Here is a 17,372-nt window from a genome sequence, read left to right as displayed (position 1 = left end):
TCGCCCAAATGTAGATGAATTTAGGCGAGTACTCTTGGTAAAATAGTTGAAGAAAAAGTGAACATGATAGGTAAGTGACTCATAGAGACTTATTTACAGAGTTAAGTGGGTACATGACTGGTGTAGATTTCTCTTTGAATATTTATTATTGAATTAAATTTTATTACCTTTCTCTAAATATGTTTTCTTACATTCTCCTATGAAGGCTGCAGTCCACTGGTTCAAGTTCGCCCTTCATTGTCAGGCATACCTTTATTAGAAAATACTGGAGCTGAAATTCCCATTTGTAGAGCAGCACTGACTCAAGCTACTGAGAGAAGTCCATCACCATTTTCTGCTATACGTCATAATTTGGAAGGCAGTGAGACTTCAGGGAGCAGTTTGAATCTTGATTATAGTTCTGATTACTCGTCAAGGTATACTCCAAGAAAGTATAATGTTTCTTATGTCAAAAGTGGAATTGCTTTTGTAAATATTGACTCTTATGAACCAGATAGCAGTGATGGCGAGGACAATAGCCGAATTGGTATTTCTGCAGTAAAAATGGAAACTGGCAAATTTCAGGAAACATTGGATGATATGCTGTATGACCTGGAAAAGGGGGTAGATTCTCTCAGTGGTTTACAATCTAAGTTCTCCACTTTTAATTTAAGAGAAGGGTTTGAAGAAAGAGCCCCAGCATCATTAGTGAAATATTCCAATAATGATACTGAATTTGTACATCACAATAACAGGACACTTGAGAGATCTTCTGCTGAAGATGAAGCTGTTGCAAAGAAATACCTAAATTATTCCAGTTGTGAGAGACAAAGGAAAAATATAATTGAAGTTCCAATCAGAACTCCGGTGGATGTTCATAATGAATTAAATACCAGTGATGGAAAGAAGAACCAGGCAAATTCATCTGAATTGGTAGTGAGGCCCAAAGTTAGAAAACAGGCAGGTTCAAGCCAGTTGGACAGGAAAAATCTTTTTAGTAGTGATGAGGATGAAAAAAGCAATATCGAGAGGTGGCGAGAGAACTCAGAACCTGAGGAAATCCGTTCAGAAGGTCTTTTGAGAAGCTTTAAAGACAAAAAAAATTCAAGCATGTTCTTTGACCCAAGAGACTATGAAGGTACACAAAAGAAAATGAAATATAATCAAATTAAACCAGAAACTGTAACTGTTCAAGAAAGGCAAGCCATTGTAGATGATAACACTTTTTGGAATAGTTTTGAAGATTATTGCAGATACTACTACAAAGGTGAAGATAGGTAAGCCTTTCCTCTCAACTAGAAATAGAGTTCTATTATATAATTGTGTTGAATGGAATGATTTTACCAAGTAAGCATGAAATTAAGTTAAAATTCCCAGTTATCTGCTAACAGGGTCAGAGAATGTGCTATTACAAGGACAAAAGGAAAACAGTCGCTGCCCTTAAGGAGTTGGGCCTAAATGATGGAGCCTTAATGTTGCAGAATTTTTACTTGAACAGGTATATTGAAACCTGTCAAAATCACATTTCTTTTATATATACTGCAGAATGGTGTGTGGAAAAAAATTTGTTGTAATGATAATTGAGAATTAATATTTGCAATATAAGCCTTTAATCTAGCTAAGGTGTTACATATTTTACTAGTCTAAAATTGACCTAGTTGAATAGTGTACAATTATAAAATAGTAAAAGCATTTTTGTTTTAAAGAAAAGGGGAAACTTAGTTCATTGACCATGAAAATTGAGGATTCTTGCTTAATTTTCCTACTTAGCTGATTTGCCATTTTCTCCCCTAACACTTCTGGTTTTTCTATACCTCTGATTGCCTTGGACAGTACCTAATTTTGTGCTAGAAGCAATTGAATGCCCGTGGCAAAACGAAGATTTGTGGTTGTGGGAATTATTCTCCCCTCCTAAACCAACAGTAATTTCACATTTCTACTGTGAGTTTGTATACTTCTTGTTCTTTGGTAGAACATATGACTATTAATAAGGGAACAGTTCTTTATGTGTTATTTTCTTACATTCAAAGCAGGTGTCATGTCACTCCTAGTTTAACATTTATTGATTATATAATATGTTTAATGAACAAGCTGAGGGTTATCTAGGTATGAGTAAGACACTATCCCTGACTTGGAAAGAGCTTACATTCTAATAGGTATCAATGCTGAAGAAAATAAAAATCAGTGAATTTGATGGGCAATCTCAAGATGATTCCTAACCAAGAGAAATGAAAACATGGGACTATTGCTCTCTTAAAATTATTTTCTAGCAACTAAATATTTGATTAGCAAGCAGAACTTATTTTTACCTTTTAAATATTGAATCTTTAGTGTTAAGGAATTCATAGATTTATAATTGAAAGGAATCTTAGAGGTCATCCAGTTCAACCCCTTTTCTGAATAATTCTTAATAATTTTCCTTAATATACTCCCTAAATAGCATACCATTATGTGTTGTCAAACACAAGATTTTAATTTGGAATAGAAAATCTTGAAGGTAGGAGAATAGGGAGTGGGGAGGCTTCTTTAATTGATATAAGCTTTTTTTTTTCAGTTTTGTTAGTGATGAATTAGTTTTTAGAGCCTACACTATAACAGTTGCCTCAAATTCTAAATGATCAAGGCTAATTTTGCAGCATTCTGACTTAAGCAAGCATATTGAAACATCAAAAACATTTGATATTTCTCTTAGAAATTTACCAAAACACAACGTAAAAAAGAGTGGAGTTGTACCTATAATTGAGATTCTCCTTACTTGTGCATAAACAAGCCTTTAGTATAACAAATATGTTTTTTAGTAATTTACTTCAATAACCTGTGTAATTTCCAAAAGTAATTCAACTTTTCTTCTCTGTTACCCTTTTTCATTATTGTACTTTATCTCCTCACACCCTCCCTTCTCTCTTTCTCACTCTCTTTGATTTTGCTACTGGCTCCTCTTGAGAATGTTTTTAGTGCAGCCTTTTCTGTTTAATAGTAGCAGATTGTTAAAGAGGAAGCATAGAAAACCCACCATAAGCAGTCTGAGAAGAGAAACATAAATGATTCAAGCTTCATTTGACTTTTAAGATTTTTTTTGCTTTGTTTTGTAAAAACTCTAGTGGTTGTTAGCTTATTTATTTTTATAGGATGTTTATGTAAAATAGTTACAAGGTAAAGAACTCTCATCCAGAGCCTAGCTAAAGTTCAACAAGACATTTATAGAGTACAGAAATTTTATATATTACCTTTGGGTATATTCCATTTTAAAATGTAAACAAAGTAGTTATTTTCTTTAGATAATCACATATATTTTAATAAATGCATGATCCCTTTTTCTTCCTGAAAAACCCCCTAAGTATTCATTTAAATCACAACTGAAATATTAACGCTCTTTAGGGTAAATGCAGCTCTGGTATAAAATTGCTAAGGGCTGTTCAACAGGAACTGAGAAATTCACTATTAAATTAGGACTGCAAAAAATTTTGTTGATAGCCTGCATACAATTACCACACTTGGAATTGGACCAGAAAACTAGAATTAATACCCTCCCCATATAAAATGAGAGCTTCAATAATCTCGAGGAGCCAATACCTTGTTTTTCTTTTCTTGCTTAAAAAAAAGTGATTATTCTGAATTTAGCAAACACCAAATCGAATAGTCATTTCAATTTACATAATAGGGCAGAAAAAGTTGTACATGAAATTGCAGGTCTCTGTTATGTAGCTTGCATTTTTTTCATTATATAAGTTCAGCTTGAAGCTTTCAGAGATGTCCTACTTGTCTCTGCTTTCTCCCAAGATTTTGATTTTGAAAGACCTTTTTATAATCTCAGCCTCTATGGACAAGTGTTTACAAAAAGTGATAATATGTTTTTAAAAAACAGCTGCACAAGGGTAACTGGATTTCAGATTCATTCATTGAATCTTAGCTGGGAAAGAGGTCATTACTTCCCTACCCTGCCTGAAGTACAAATTCCCTCTCCAGCATTTGTAACAAATATTAGCAAAGCAATGTTCTATAAATTCTGGGGAAATAAAGGTATATAATATATAGTTCCTAACCTCATAGTGTTTACAACCTATCATACCAGTATCATAACATTTCACTTACCTGAAATTCAGCAATCTGGCAATCTGAACTACCCAGGAAAAAGCCAGGAACCATGAAATAAGCCAAAAAGCTTCAAGCATCCAAAGCATATAATAAATTATGGCAAAATGTATATATTTTTAAAATGTATGTTCTGTTATTATAGTACTACATGACTGTCAGAGTCCATGCACTTAAAACTCATGCACTTTATTCATAATGTATATTATCTCACTGAAAACTTATTTTATGTAAAATTCTCACAGACTTACTTATGTGCTTTCCAAAAGTAACTCAGTTGTTCCTAACAGTCACTATGTGGTAGGTACAATTTCTGTCTACATGTTACAGAGGAAACTGAGACAGGTTAAGTGATTTTCCCAGTCATACAACTCGTGTGTGTCTATGGTAAGAATTGAACCCAGGTTTTCCTGACACCAGTTTTAGAATTCTGCTATGCCACATTTCCAAACCCCCAACCAATTGAAATTTGAAAATAGCAAATTAGAAAGGAGAAATGGTCAGTGAAAGGTAGACACCTTGACTGTAGTTAGAATTTATAGCTGCTAGCTTTGAATAAATAGGGGGAAAATGCAAATTCAGACACATCACAGAAGTCTGGAAGCATAGCAGCAAACAGTCAATAAACATTTATTAAGTGCCTACTATGTACCAGAGACTGTTCTAAGTACTGGGGATCAAGAAGAGGCAAAAAGTGTCCCTATCCTCAAGGAGCTCACAATCTAACGGCAGAGTCAACAATCAAGCAAATATGTACAAACATGCTATATGCAGAATAAACAGAAATAATTAAAGAGAATGAAGGAACTAGAATTAAGAGGGGTTGGGTTAGGCTTCCTGTATGAGATTTTAGTTGGGACTTAAGAAAAAGCCAGGGAAGCTAATAGGGGAAGGTGAGGAGGAAAAGCATTCCAGGCACGGGGGACAGCCGGAGAAAATTGGCAGAACCAAAAGATGAATGACTTGATCATGGAACAGCATTGATTCCAGTATCGGATTAAAGAGTACATGTTGGAGGAGTAAGGGATAAGAAGACTGGAGAAGTAGATGGAAGCTAGGTCATAACCCAGGGCTTTGAATGCCAAACAGAATTTTTTTTATTTTGTCCTGAAGGTGATAGGAAAATGGTAGGGGGATGATGTAGTTGGACCTGTGCTATAGGAAAATCACTTTGACAGCTGAATGGAGGATGAATCAAAATAGAGGGAGACTTTGGAGGCAGGCCAACTTACCACAGCCTATTATTGCAGTAGTCCAGGTATGAGGTTATAAGGGCCTGCACCAGTGTGGTGACAGGACAGAGGAGAGAATGGGCATATTCAAGAGATGATGCAAAAGTAAAATCAGCAGGCGTTGGCAGCAGCTTGGATATGAAGGTGAGAGGTACTGAGGAGTCAGGATGGCAACTAGACTGGAAGCTTGAGGGACTGGGAGGATGGTATTGCCCCCTAAAGGGCAAAAGAGAGAAGAAAGATAATGAGTTCAGTTTAGCCATTTTGAGTTTAAGATCTCTACCAGACATTCAGTTCTGAGATGTCTGAAAGGCAGTTAGAGATGCCAGATTAGAGGTAAGTTAACAGAGTTTGGAGCAGGAAAGGTAATTTCAGAATTGTCAACATAGAAATAGTAATTAAATCCGTGGGAATTTCACCATCCAAGTGAAGTAGTATAGAGAGAAAAGAGAAAAGGGCTCAGGACAGAACCCTAGAGAGCACCTAAGTTAAGGGGCTTGATTTAGATGAGGAACCAGCAAAGTAGACTGAGAAAGGAGCAAACAAATAGGTAGAAGAACCAGAAGAGAATAATGTTCTGAAAACCTAGAGAAAAGAGAATATCAGTGATGAGAGGGTGATCAACAATGTTGAAACAGCCTTTTGGCTTCAGTAATACATGAGGATATCACTCTGTTTTAGAGTATAATTTGTTGTTCAGTTTTTCAGTCATGTCCAACTTTTCATGACCCCATTTGAGGTTTTCCTGGCAGAATACTGGAAAGGTTTGCCATTTCTTTCTCCAGCTCATTTTTTAGATGAGGAAACTGAAGCAAACAAGGTTAAGTGACTTGCCCAAAGTTACACAGCTAGTGAATGCCAGATTTGAACTCAGGAAGATGAGTCTTCCTGACTCTGGGCCTGGCATTTTATCCACTGCACTACCTAGCAGCCCTGAAGGTATGATTGGTGATCATAATAATGACTGCCTGGTGATTTCTGGATTTATGATCCTAATCAAATCACCGAACTTCTCATTAGCCTCAGTTTCCTTATCTGTACAATGAACTTAATACCTGTGGTATCTGCCTCACAGTGTAAGGCTTAAATAAGATTTGTAAAGCACTTTGCAAGCTTTAAAGCATTACATAAATATCAGTTATTGTTATGTTCATTTTACTCTGTTTCTTCTACTAAAGTACTTTTGCAGTGCCTTACCATGGCATGTAGATAACATTGGGTTCTTAAGAATTTGCCAGCAGAGAGTAAGCTCAATTAGGTCTAACCAAGTTGGAAAAGTCAAGTATAGATATATACCTTTTGAAAAACCTAGAGTCTGTCAACCAACTTTCAACTCAGATAAGTAGGATATGGGTTAATGGGTTTTTCCTTCATGGAAACCATGAAACATGGAATGGTCATAAGGGAAAGCAATATCCACACCATTTGAATATGATTCTTCCAAAGTATAAGCTATTCTAGAAGGCAAGGAATCATGTGGTTGATTTTAGAAAGAATTCTGTCCACAATGATTGAAATGATTTTTTAAAAATTTTTTAAAGATGGAAACTGAAAATTCAGACCAATTCATTCCGCATTTTTACCTGTAATGTGTTAAGTACCACAAGCAAATTACAAAATGCTGTAGGCACTTGAAGCAAAGAACTATCCAATTTTTGTTTGTATAGTGAACATTCACTAAAATCTATTGTATCCAGAAAATCTTTTACTTTCCCTTAGGATATTCTTATAAAGCAGAACTTTTTAGTCCTATAATTCTTGTAGTTAAATGTGGTTTGCCCTTATTACATTCTTTCCAAGTTATATCCCCAAGATGATTCAAAATCAGGTCATGACTGTCTCAACTTTGAATCTGTTTCTTAGAACCACAGAGTTGTTTTTTAAAGTGTGTGTTTTATCTTCCTTTGCAGTGTTCTTACTAATAGATACCTCTCCCCCAAATGCCTTTCTATAAGTATAGTAAAATAAAATAAAATATAAAAATAGTAAAATAGCCCATATCTATTAAGCTAGTTCATTATTTGCCCTGGAAGAATGAGTATTCGTAAAGCTACTTTAAATAATGATGATTCTGTGATTTTGAACCTTTAGAGTGAGAAGAGAACCCATTTTCAGGGGAATATTATCCTTTGCAGACAGGTTAGAAAAAAAGCAACTTAAATTCATTTCTTCTCATTCACATTGATTTGTGATTTCATCTGTGTGGATGTACCTTCCAACAACACAGATTACATCCCATCCAAGTCCTGCTCATCTTGTGTGGTCTTTGTCTGTGTCCACTTGTAGATTCAATACAGTAGGATCATCCAAACATGCCTTCTTGGCTTTCTCTTGACATAACAACTATCCCAGTGGAGCACATAAACTGACTGTCACTTTTTTCTATTGCCATGTGAATTGCTTGTCTTCCTGGATCTTACTTTTTTGATGTCATCCTTTCTTGTGGTTCTTCTTTGTAGTTCTTTCTTTATGTGTGGCAGCCTACTCACACTCACTATGTGCTTCTTCAATGTCCTTTTAATATGATACTAATTTTTAATTGTTCACAAATTATTTTTTCTATGGCCCATGTCAATATAACATCACTGGTAAAATATATTTTTCTTAGAGAAATAATAAATAATTAACATGTTTTTCAAATCTAGGACAAGGAACAGAAAAAAAAAGGTTATCACTATTGCTTGACCAGCCTTTTTTATGTTCTCATCATTACCTTCCCTCCTTTGTCAGAGAAAAGGATATTCCTCTTTCTTTCCAAGACTGATTCTTCTACCTTTCCTCTCACTATCATTTGCTTCTGCTCCTTGAAGATCTTACTATTTTTCTATCTCTCCTGTTCTCTTAAGTCTCACCTTCTTCATGTACTTTTCCTTTGCCTTCCAAACATGCACAAGTATTCTCTCTCAGGAGATGGAAAGGATCATTTCTTTGTGCTTCTCTTCCCTCCTCCTCCCAGTGCTTTACTATTTCTTTCCTCACTAGCAACTCTCTTTTTGACTTCCTGCAACCTAATTTTTCTTCCATTCTAATGAAATTTAATTCTGGAAGTCACCAAAGAAATCCCTTTCAGATGATCCAATAATCTTGTCTCAATCCTCATTCTGTTTGACCTGTCTCCTACCATTCACTGTATTAAATACTCCCTTTAAAGAAAAAAAAAAAAACCTCTCATTCGTTAATTTCTGTGACACTTTACTGTCCTGATTCTCTTACATTTCTGATTACTTATTCTCTGTGTTGACTCTTCTTTTCTTATCAGCTAAATATAAATGTACCCCAAAGTTTAGACCTGAGCTCTCTGTTCTTTCTTTGTGCTTCTAATCTCAAATATTTCAATCACTCTTGCAACTTTGACTAGTTATTTCTCTGTGAACAGTTCCCAAGTCTGTACCTGCAACCTGGGTTTCATTCTGCTTTTTCAGATACCTGGTGAACATTTCCATATGCAAATGTCACTTCAGACTAACATGTCCAAAACCAAACTCGGCTTTTTTTCCTCCATCTTTTCCTCATTAGAACTTCCTTGGTTCTCTTAGCTACTACTGTTGTAAAAATCATCCAGGTTTAAACATCTCAGTGATTTTGGACTCATTCCTCTCGCATGATAGCAGTGTTTCCCATCCTAAACTATACTGGAGAGTGCAATATTTAAAGTCATAGGACCAGAGACCTCACCACCATCTGAAGGCTTACCAGATGATTTTGTTGTTGCTGTTCACTCATTTCAGCCTAATTATGTGACCCTATTTGGGGTTTTCTTGATACGACACTGCCAAAGGGCAATACTCTGTGATAAAGGAGGATGAATTTTCAAAAAAAAAAAAAAGGTCATAATTATCATAAAATTACCTTGACTTTCTCTAGAAGAGAAGACTTAAGTAAAGAATGTTAAAGCCTATAAAATTGGCAATAATTTAATTTTTGTGAGTTGATGGGGTTGGTAATTATGGGTATATCAGAGGGAAAAAATGAGTGCTAGTAATAGTTTAATGATCTCAGGGGGTTTTTTGTTTTGTTTTGTTTTGGAGTTTTTTGAGTCATAGAGAATTTTACACATTATAGCCAAGTATGATCCAAACCCAGCTGGGAGGCCTTCACATATCAGCTAATTTGAAGCCATAGTTCTTCCTGGAAGCAGCGTTACCTACCACATTCTGTGCTTTGGGCCTAATACATTGCAAGTTATCTCTGCTGGTCTTTCAAAGGTCAAGCTAATATGGCTATGTTTTATTGGTATCATCTTTTATGTTCATCTTACAAAGGGTAAGAGGAACATTTAATCTAAATATTTAAAATATTACCCTGTTGAATGTGCATTTAATTTATGTTTGGGAAATTGTATTTAGAAAGACTTACTTGAAATCAGTTGAAAAATATAAACAAACTAATCTAGACACTATGAAATCATAGTTGCGAAGAAAAAATATAAATGAAAGTGTTACAAAATTTTCTTCATGATGTTTTCATTTTAACATGTTTACATTTCTTTAAATATATGTGTTGCTAGACTTATAGAAAATTCATTCAAATTTACATGTAATTGGTTAAAGATAAATATTTCTGATCTTGGATTATAGCAAACTGTATTATCCACTTTATACTATAATATATGGTTGAAGCTTTAAGATAGATATCAGATGACCAATGATGACCAGTTTTTTCTCTCTGTCATAAATTTGCAGTTCAGAATGCAGTGATGGGGAATGGTCTGCTTCTTTGCCTCATTTTTCTGCTAGAGAAAAAGATCAGTCTTCAAGTGATGAAAGCTGGGAGACTCTACCAGGAAAAGACGAACATGAACCTGAGCTACAGAGTAATAGTAGTGGTCCTGAAGAAGATAACCCAGAATACTCTTTTCAAACAGGGTATGTTGAATTGCACCCCCCCAACCTCACATAGGGGTGTACGTTTCATAGAGTATTAACTTAATATCAATTATTACTAAGGTTATAAATGTTCAACACCCCCTCAAAAAAACCCCAACCAATTATTCAATTTTGAGAGTGATTAAATTGAAAACATGTAATGTTTTTAGGTACACATTTTGAATGCTCATATCATCTGCCCTAGTAAGAATACCAGTTCTTAATTTAGAAATACATATTTTTAGATAAAAGAATAGTTATTATAGTGGGTTACCTGTGGAAAATGAGATCTGAATCATGTGAATTATAGGTCATTTTGGTGGTTTCATTTTAACTGAGTTGCTTTTATCAGGGACAGGAGCTTTCCAGGCTCACTGGGAGTTCCCTACACTGATGAAATCACAAAAAACAAAAGTAATAAAAGTCCTGAATTATCTATCCTGAATTATCTCAATAATCAATGCCAGGCTAGCACATGAGCAGGTAGGGTAGAAGAGGCTTAGAGTAACCTTCTATGCTTTTGCTATTCCAGTAAGAGATAAAGTAGGGGCATCTGCCAAAGAGACCACAGTAACCTCTTGTTTGTACCACAGTCAAGAGTTGTTGCCATTCTAAACAGGATGGTCTGGCAATATACTTGAACACCACACGCATGGGAATTACAATGCAATTCTTTGTCATAACAACAACTTATTTTTCAGTTTTCTCCCTCTACAGATTTCATATCTTTCCATTATATTATTTCTCTTCCTCCAACTTTTATTTTTCTCATCCTATTTACAGAGATAGTTGCCATTATTTCTCAATGTGAAATAAAAGTTGGGATAATATTAAAATCCATTTGCATTCCCTAAGCAGGTAGAGGAAAGGAATTTAAACATATATTGAGTGGCATAAAGTGGCCAGCTTTGGATAAAATGGCTACATTTTGGATATATACAGATCCAATGGATACAGATCATCTGAAAACTCAGTAATTCACATAACTTTACTTGTGTGTGGTTTGTCCTTTGTTCTTGAAGAGGACCATGGCATCAGGGAGATGATGACATGACTTGCAATTGACTTTAATTTGATTGAAGGAGAGCTGTGCAAAGTCACCAACCTCACTTTCTCCTCCAGAATCATCTGGGTCCAGTGACCAGTAGGCTTAACTTTAATTAAAGAGTAAGTAAAAGAATGCCACTAATGAACTGTGGTTTAGATAAAATACGATGCATTTCTCTTCTATTTTGTATTTGAATAGCTAGAATCATTATTACTTAACTTAAATAGAAAGTTTCACATATAATTTGTGATAAAGCCTACCTTAGACACTTATTATATATGTAACCCTGGGCAAGTCACTTAGTATCTCTCAACCTTGATTTCCTCATCTGTAAAATAGAAATAATAATAGCACTTACCTCACATGGTTGTTGTGAGGTTCAAACAAGGTCATAGATGTAAAACACTTTACAAAATTAAAAATAATGTATAAATGAGTTTTATTATTGTAAAGATGTACTTTTTTAAAGTATAGATAAGTTGTTTTTAATTTTAATTTTTTAATCACAGTGGGTTCAGTTCATTGTAATATAATTATTATGTGTATGAATATGCACTATCATTATGTAGCTATTGGGAAGTCATCTTTGAGAATATGCACGATACAAGATCTCCCAAAAGTCTTAGTGCTATTTTAAATTTTAATAGCTTTAAACTGCACTAAAACTTTTGGGATAGTCTATATCTGGCAAGCTGCACTTGAAATATAAAACTTTATTTTACTCTGAACCATCCAAGCTAGTCCTTAGTCTCGAGATTTTTTTTCTTTTGTGCTTTAATGCCAGTATATATCTTTTCTATCTCTGAAAATACAAGTTTCCTTAATGAATAAGCACTATTAAAAGTAAACTTGTAAAAGGTTTGCAAAGATTAATGTTGTAAAAAGCTTGCTTTTCTGGGGGAACTTGACAAGATGTTGAGTGAGATGTCGTATATCAAGCTGCTTTCCTGTTTGTCACCTCAAAACCAAAAGAAATGTTCCATAAAATTAAAAGAACAAAGGAAAAAGGAAAGAAAAAAAACTCATAATGAAAATCTCATGGAAAAAATCAATGGAGAGACTAAAGAAATGAGTAAATAAGAAAGACTTCTTTATGCAGTGAAGATTATGAGGTAAAAGAATACAAGGCAAAATACTCAGCAGAAAATGGATATAACTATCATTACTATAGTTACGTATCCAGAAATGAAAATGAAACTATTATACCCCAGGATCCGCTCAATAGCTTAATAATTAAAGGAACAGATACAGATTAAATCTAGAGGCATAAGAAAGAACTTGACAATGGAATTGATGGTTTACATCTGGAGGAGTAAGTAATCAACAAACTTGGAGCAGCTACCAGATCATTCAAATTTGTTTCAACACTGATTTTTCCAAATTACTACCAGCAATTCTAGGATGAAATGTATTTTGTAATGCTCATGAACTTTCTTTTTCAGTTTCTAGAAATAAGCCATACATACAAAGGTTGAAAGGTTTAACACAACAATAGGAAAAGAATGAAAGAGAAATATACAGACACCACAAAAAATGTAAGAGAAGATCAAAAGACAGTAAAATTAGAAGACTATGTGAGGTTTTTACAAACCAAAGCAACTGATTCTGACAAAAGAGCACAGTGAAGCAATCTTAAGAGTCTTTGGTCTTCAGGAAAACACAGTGAAACAAAAAAAGACAAGTATGTTTCAGTAAATAGCAAAAGGAAATTGGTCAGAAGAATTGAAAGTAGAGAACAGAGTATGTAATTCAGTAGAATCAGGCCATCCACAAAGAGGAGCCCTAGCTTTAATTCATCCGGATGCAAAGCTCCAAAGTTTGGTGTTCAAAGAAAAAGTCTTTGAAGCAATAAGGTGTAGACAGCTCACTTACCAGAGGACATCAGTCTGAATCATACAAGAATCACAGAAAATGAAAAATGAAAGATAATCCTGTAATAAACCCTCAATGGCTATTTAGTTTATACTGCTATAATCCTAGGAGGGAAAAAAAAAGGATATGGGAGAAAAGATGGATTTTTAATAGAATGACTTCTAGGCTTTTTAAGCAAAGCGAAAGTGAATGGAATTTTGGAATACAAGTTCAGTGGGCAAAAGGAAGTTAAAAAAGGTAAACAAGTCAAAATAGTTTGGAAGTTCTAGGAAATGAATCAGTACATGCCATACGGAAAAATATAAGACCATTTTCATTTGGTAGTCCTACCTTGTCTATTGGTTATTGAAGGTAATAGAGAACAGTATCTACGGCCTTGGATGATGAAACAAAAGTGAAGAAGAGAAGGAAAGATGGGCATAAAAAGTGACTTAATATTTCTTGAAATCAAGGCACCACAGGTAAAGCTTATTCATAAAAAAGGGACTGGGTTAGGAAAGGAGAATTCGTTAGCCATGTGTTTATCTGGGCTGAGAAAAGGAGGGTGGAGGTTACTTCTAGGAGGTTACTACATGGGTTACTTTTAGTAAAGCTAGCCACAACAGCCTAGGGTTGATTTTTTTTTTTAATGCAATGATTTGAGTCTGAGCCAGGAAGAGAAGTAACGAGCCTTGGCTGAGGGAGTCAGATGAGACCGACTGTGGCTTATTTTAAGCAAAATAAGCTTCAGGTAATGAGTGCAAATTAAAAAAAAATTAACATCACAGGATTTGGTGAAGGGAAAACAAACTTAGCTGTTTTAACCTTGAATAAGTAGAACTTAACCTAAAAAAAAGGAAAGTTGCAAAATAAATTCAAAACTAAAATCCCAGATTTGTTTCATGTAAGAAACTCATTTAAAACTTTAAAATTCATATGAAGTTAAAATGAAGGGAGGGAAGAAAACTTATGCTTCAGCTGAATAAAAACAAATAGGAGTGGTGATTATTTTGGATAAGACAACAGGAAAAAGTATTATTCTTGAAAAACAAATGGGAAAACTTATGTTTAAAGATACCATAGATAGTGAATCAATATCAACATTAAGTATACTTAGAGACAGACAGACAGACACACACAGACACACACACACACACCCCCCCCAAAGGTCATATAGCATCTAAGTACCTAAAAGAATAGCTAACTGAATATCAAAAGAGACCTAGATACTAAGACAGTAATTGTAAGTTGATGTCAGCATGTCTTTCAGTCAAATCCATCACAGATCTAAAGAAGAATCTTAACAGAAGATGTGCTGGACCTTGGCAATTTTGTTAATTTAATTTAATTTAATGTTTAGTCTTTTATCTTGTTCTTCATAGTTCCTAGTTTGTTATTTGTTACAACTTACAAATAAATTAGAATCTTAAGATACTCAAGATCTTTAGGGTCATCATCTGGAGCTACAAGGAACGTTAGAGTCCAACCTCCCCGATGCCTGTTTTACAGTTGAGCAAGTAAAGTCCAAAGGAGGCGGATAACTTGCCCAAGGTCACACAAATAAGTAATAAGCAACAGAGGTAGGATTTGAACTCAGATCCTCTACTTCAGAGTCATTGCTCCATCACTGCTATCACCATTTATCCTACTTGTTCTCCAACCTTTTGTGGAACCTTTTTTTTTTAATCACATTGGCTCTAAGATAAGTCATAAAGAACCCATAGAAAAATGGAAAAAATTAAAAACCTCGCATCCTTTGGGCCAAACCATCTTCCTTTTTGATCATAAATTTTTTTTTGGTGTTTAGTCTTTTCTCTTGTTTTTCTTACTTTCTAGTTTGTTTACAACTTATACATCAGGGTGAAGCAAAGATACCCATCTTCTCACTCCTGTTTGACATAATTCTACAAATACTAGCTGCAATAGTCAGATAACAAAATAAATTAAAAGGAGGTACTTTCAGATGATTGAGAATGGTTTACTTTGAGAACTGCGGCAAATCAAAAATAATTGAGGTAGCAAGTAAGTAGTGGTATGTAATATAAATCCACAAAAAATGTCATTGTTTCTGTTGATTAGTAACAAAATGTAGGAGAACTCGATGAAAAGAGAAATGTCATTTAAATTAATAAAATATGTTACATATTTGGGAATCAGCCTCTTAAGGCACGTACATAATATATAAATACTACAATAAAAATAGTAAAAGAATAGGAACAATTAGATTTCAAGGGAAGTGTAAATTATCTATAACCATCTAAAAAATTCAAAATCACACTGTTAAATATATTTTCTTAGCTGACTTGGGGAATTAAACTTTTCGCAGCATATAGGTTTGGGCAAGTGTCTCTTATATCCAAAGGAAATATGTCAATTCAAACTTTAATCAGCCAAAATATTTATAGTAGCACATTTTGTGTTGGGAAAGAATTAGATACCCATCAGTTGGGGAATGGCTAAACAAATTGTAGCATATGAATGTAATGACATATTAATTTGCTGTAAGAAATTGTGCATGTGACAAATACAAAGAAGCATGGAAAGATCTAGACGAACCCATTCAGAATGAAGTAAGAGCAAAGAAACATTATACACAATAACTGCAACAATGTACATGGAAAGAACTATACACCAAAAAAAAAATCAAAGGTGAATGTAACAAAATTATATATATAAAATTACAAATAAAAAATTTGTGTTCAAACAGAACACAAATGAAGAGATATGAGAAGACTCCCCCAAACCTACTCCTTTATTTAGGTGGTAGGTCCACAGATACTGCACATTACGTATGTTTTCAGCCTTGTTCAGTGTCATCAGTCAGTTGTGCTGATTTTTTTCCATAAGAAAATACTATTTGTCATAGGGGATAGTTCTCTGAAAGGGAGGGGAAGGGATACTTGGGATAACTATGAGGATGTAAAAAACAGAAGGCATTAATTAAAACTTATTTTTTAAAATTTGAAGAAATAAAAACCCCCCAAAATTAAGTAATATGGAACCCTAAGAGCAATGAGACATTTTTTGAAATAGCAATACATAAGGATCAAATATAAAAAATTCTAATCAGTAAAAATGCAATTAAATAGTGAAACATAGAGAAGAAGTCACATGGGGAATACATGTTTCCCATGCAACCTTTAAAAATGTTTTAAATGAAATCCTAGGCTTCATAAGAAGTTGTTTTTTTTTAACCTTTCATCATCCATGCTTTTAAAAGTGCTCCTTTATTATCTCTATATATATCTAAGAGTGTACCCTCAGAAATGAAAGTAGGTCAGTCATGTAGTAAAAGTGAACCCTGGGTACTGCACAGGAACCCCCTTAATGCTAAAAGACCTTGAGGAAGACCTCCAGCATGTCTCTTAGTATGTCTCCAGTAGGTCTCTGAGAGCCCATGAATAAGAGCCACACAGGGGGAAAAGCCATGGATGGGTTGTTGTTGGAGGGAGTATCCACTTCAAGATCACTGATATACTGAAACCCTAAAATACAATACCTGTATTGTACCTACCCCCAAGGGCAGCTTTTTGTGAAGAAAGTTATTTGTAAACTTTAAAGCATTATAAGATTCTGAGATATTATAATTCTGATTTTCACAAACAAAATTAACTTACCTTTAAGAATAAAATAAACTTGTGAAAGTTTAGTCTGCATAAAGTAACTCAGAAAAAAGATTAATCAAATATTATCTATAGTAAAAATTAAGTCTTTTTTTTTCCTTTTTAAAGCAGGAAAACCACAAAAGTAAGTAAAGTGTTATTATTTAGATACAAAGCAAAGTGCCATAAATATCCAGAACTGTTGGAAATAAAGTCTTCTACATTTATGGGTACAAATACCATGTGTGGGAAAGATACAAATATTACATGGATAGCATTTCTTCCCTACCCTCACCCTCCCCCCAGTTTCCTAAAGCAATAAATGTTCTAGCATCTAATCATTTTCAGTTTTCAGGAAATTAATAGCCATCTTTCAGAAAACCCTGCTATGTTTTAAGGAAATGTACATTTTTCAGTACTTTGAATGCAAGCTCTTCCACCTCGCTTTTTACAGCAGATGTGGCCTGTAGAAATTTGATTAATTATCCATTATCCATCTTCATGATAACTTCCTCCAAGGAGTTCCACAGGTAGATACCTATGGCTCAGCCATAGCCCTGGCTCTAACTCTGGATTTTCCTGGCCAGAACTGCTGGGAGCTTCAGGCATGAGGAGAAGGTAGTAACTTGGGCCAAGAGAGAAGAAGCAGAAGATGAGGAGGTGGAGGCTTCAGTGATTTTTTTGGGCCTTGGCCATCAGAAAC

The 17,372-nt window shown here is 34.5% G+C and overlaps 1 protein-coding gene across 5 annotated transcripts in view; it reads left to right on the top strand.

Moving 5' to 3' along the window:
- The window catches only part of PJA2 (praja ring finger ubiquitin ligase 2), a 125,057-nt gene that overhangs the window by 67,212 nt on the left and 40,473 nt on the right, over positions 1-17,372 (top strand). For 4 of the 5 annotated variants that reach the window (XM_027869245.1, XM_027869243.1, XM_027869244.1 and 1 more), the window contains 2 exons: positions 206-1,256; positions 9,986-10,168. In XM_027869245.1, the coding sequence (XP_027725046.1) occupies positions 206-1,256; positions 9,986-10,168 (1,234 nt within the window). The remainder of the gene's footprint in view (positions 1-205; positions 1,257-9,985; positions 10,169-17,372) is intronic. The other variant, XM_027869246.1, reaches the window with a different exon arrangement.

The sequence above is a fragment of the Vombatus ursinus genome, unplaced genomic scaffold, assembly GCF_900497805.2.
Source record: "Vombatus ursinus unplaced genomic scaffold, bare-nosed wombat genome assembly UNPS02014792.1, whole genome shotgun sequence".
In the NCBI taxonomy this organism is placed as follows: Eukaryota; Metazoa; Chordata; class Mammalia; order Diprotodontia; family Vombatidae; genus Vombatus; species Vombatus ursinus.
The sequence above is the reverse complement of the archived record's forward strand: the minus strand, read 5'-3'. Positions and strand labels throughout refer to the sequence as shown.